We start from the raw sequence: 1,718 nt of genomic DNA, 5'->3' as shown, positions 1-1,718 counted from the left end.
ATCTGTTATAGTGAACTGTATAGAGATTTCCTTGTAAATAAAAAAAAAAAAATTCACAGCAAGTTTCTAGAAAATTCCAGAAGAATACGTAAAAAAAACAGAATATCGAGCAGAATGAATATATTTTTAATTTTGCGACAAATATGGCGATCAATGTTATTTTTGAGTATTTAAAGTTGCGAAAGTTCAGCGGTTCACGCTGGACAGTGATTTTTTTTTCAGTTTTTTTTTTTTAAATGTGACCTTTATTTATTTAAATGTAATGGCGATATCTACCGATAAGTCATGTTATGAACCTATATCTAGGATAGATAAACTTAAATTACATTTTTTTTCGGTTTTTTATGCAATATGGTTTATTATAATTCGGGTTTTTAAAAGACTTTATAAATCAGAAAAAGTTTTACGCGAAATCCGTGATAAACCTCCACCGTGTTTAGTTGATAACACTTTAGGTTCACATTCTTATATTAAAATAGGGGTTAGTTACCATCTTTTTTTTTTTTTTTAATTCTTCACTTAAACTCTGGATAATTAAGTACACCGTGATTTAATTACAATACTTTTATACGGTGAAATAATAAATAAAAAAAAGTCCCCTAGAATAATAAAAAAAAGAGTTCAAGTTTATTTTAAAATTACCTTGACATTACAACAAAGTTTTAGTTTAAAATAACTTGAAAACAAAATATAAAATTGTAAATTATTAGATTAAATTAAAATAAAATAACAAATTTTTTGTTTGATTTAAAAAAAAGAACAAATAAGTAAAAAATTTAAAACAATTCAAATTATTCATTAAATTAGTTATGATGATGCAATTCAATTATATAAATTACCATTAAAATATTTCTTAAAAACAATTATATAATTTAGAGAATTTATTTTCTGATAAATATTAACTAATTAATAAATAATTAATTAATATTTTAGAGTTTGAAACTTCATTATGTCGAAGCTGGAGATATTAATTCACCATTAATTATTATGTTACATGGTTTTCCCGATTGTTGGTTCGGATGGAGACATCAAATTAAATATTTATCTGAATATTTTAGGTAAAAAAAAAAATCTAAAAATTTTTTTTTACTTCAATTTAAATAATTAACATTTAAAAAAAAATTTAATTTTTACCACTTTTCATTTGTAAAAAAAAAAAAAAAAAAAAAAAAACAATTTTCTACATGTTTCTACATAGTTTTGATACTTGTCGTAACAGGTACTCGTCGCATAATCACATTTGTTTTATAAATAAATTTTAATTTATTAATTTTAGGGTGATTGCTATCGATTTAAAAGGTTTTGGAGATTCTGATAAACCAGTTTCAAAACTCAGTTACAGAACTAGAATATTAATAAATGAACTTCATCAACTCATTATTTCCTTTCAATCCAAATCGAAAATTATTATCGGACATGACTTGGGTGCTTATCTTGGGTATTATTTTGTAACAATTTACCCGAACTTAATAAGTAAATTTATAGCATTATCATGTCCTCATCCGAATGTTTTTTGGGATTGCTTACCAAAATCTTCGAATATAAATTCAAAGTAAGTTTGAATTTTTTTTTTTTTTTTTTTCCCCCGATTTAAATAAAATTAAACATGTGTAATTATTTTTTAGATGGATTCAATTTTGTCAAATCCCTTTCCTTCCTGAAATGCAAGCTGGAGAAAATAATTTGGCAATTATAGAAGAATTTTATCCTCATTTAAG

General features: G+C 23.5%; 1 protein-coding gene across 1 annotated transcript in view; it reads left to right on the top strand.

Annotated features, from left to right (window-relative positions):
- Nucleotides 1-262: 262 nt before the first annotated feature.
- Phum_PHUM338730 (epoxide hydrolase, putative) overlaps nucleotides 263-1,718 on the top strand; it is a gene marked incomplete at both ends in the record, with an annotated part of 2,079 nt that continues 623 nt past the window's right edge. Inside the window, 3 exons of the mRNA XM_002427690.1 lie at nucleotides 263-481; nucleotides 934-1,058; nucleotides 1,277-1,552. Of these exons, the coding sequence (XP_002427735.1) occupies nucleotides 263-481; nucleotides 934-1,058; nucleotides 1,277-1,552 (620 nt within the window). The remainder of the gene's footprint in view (nucleotides 482-933; nucleotides 1,059-1,276; nucleotides 1,553-1,718) is intronic.

Source organism: Pediculus humanus, genomic scaffold (assembly GCF_000006295.1).
Source record: "Pediculus humanus corporis 1103172107745 genomic scaffold, whole genome shotgun sequence".
NCBI classification, from domain to species: Eukaryota; Metazoa; Arthropoda; class Insecta; order Psocodea; family Pediculidae; genus Pediculus; species Pediculus humanus.
This window is presented reverse-complemented; position numbering and strand designations above follow the sequence as displayed.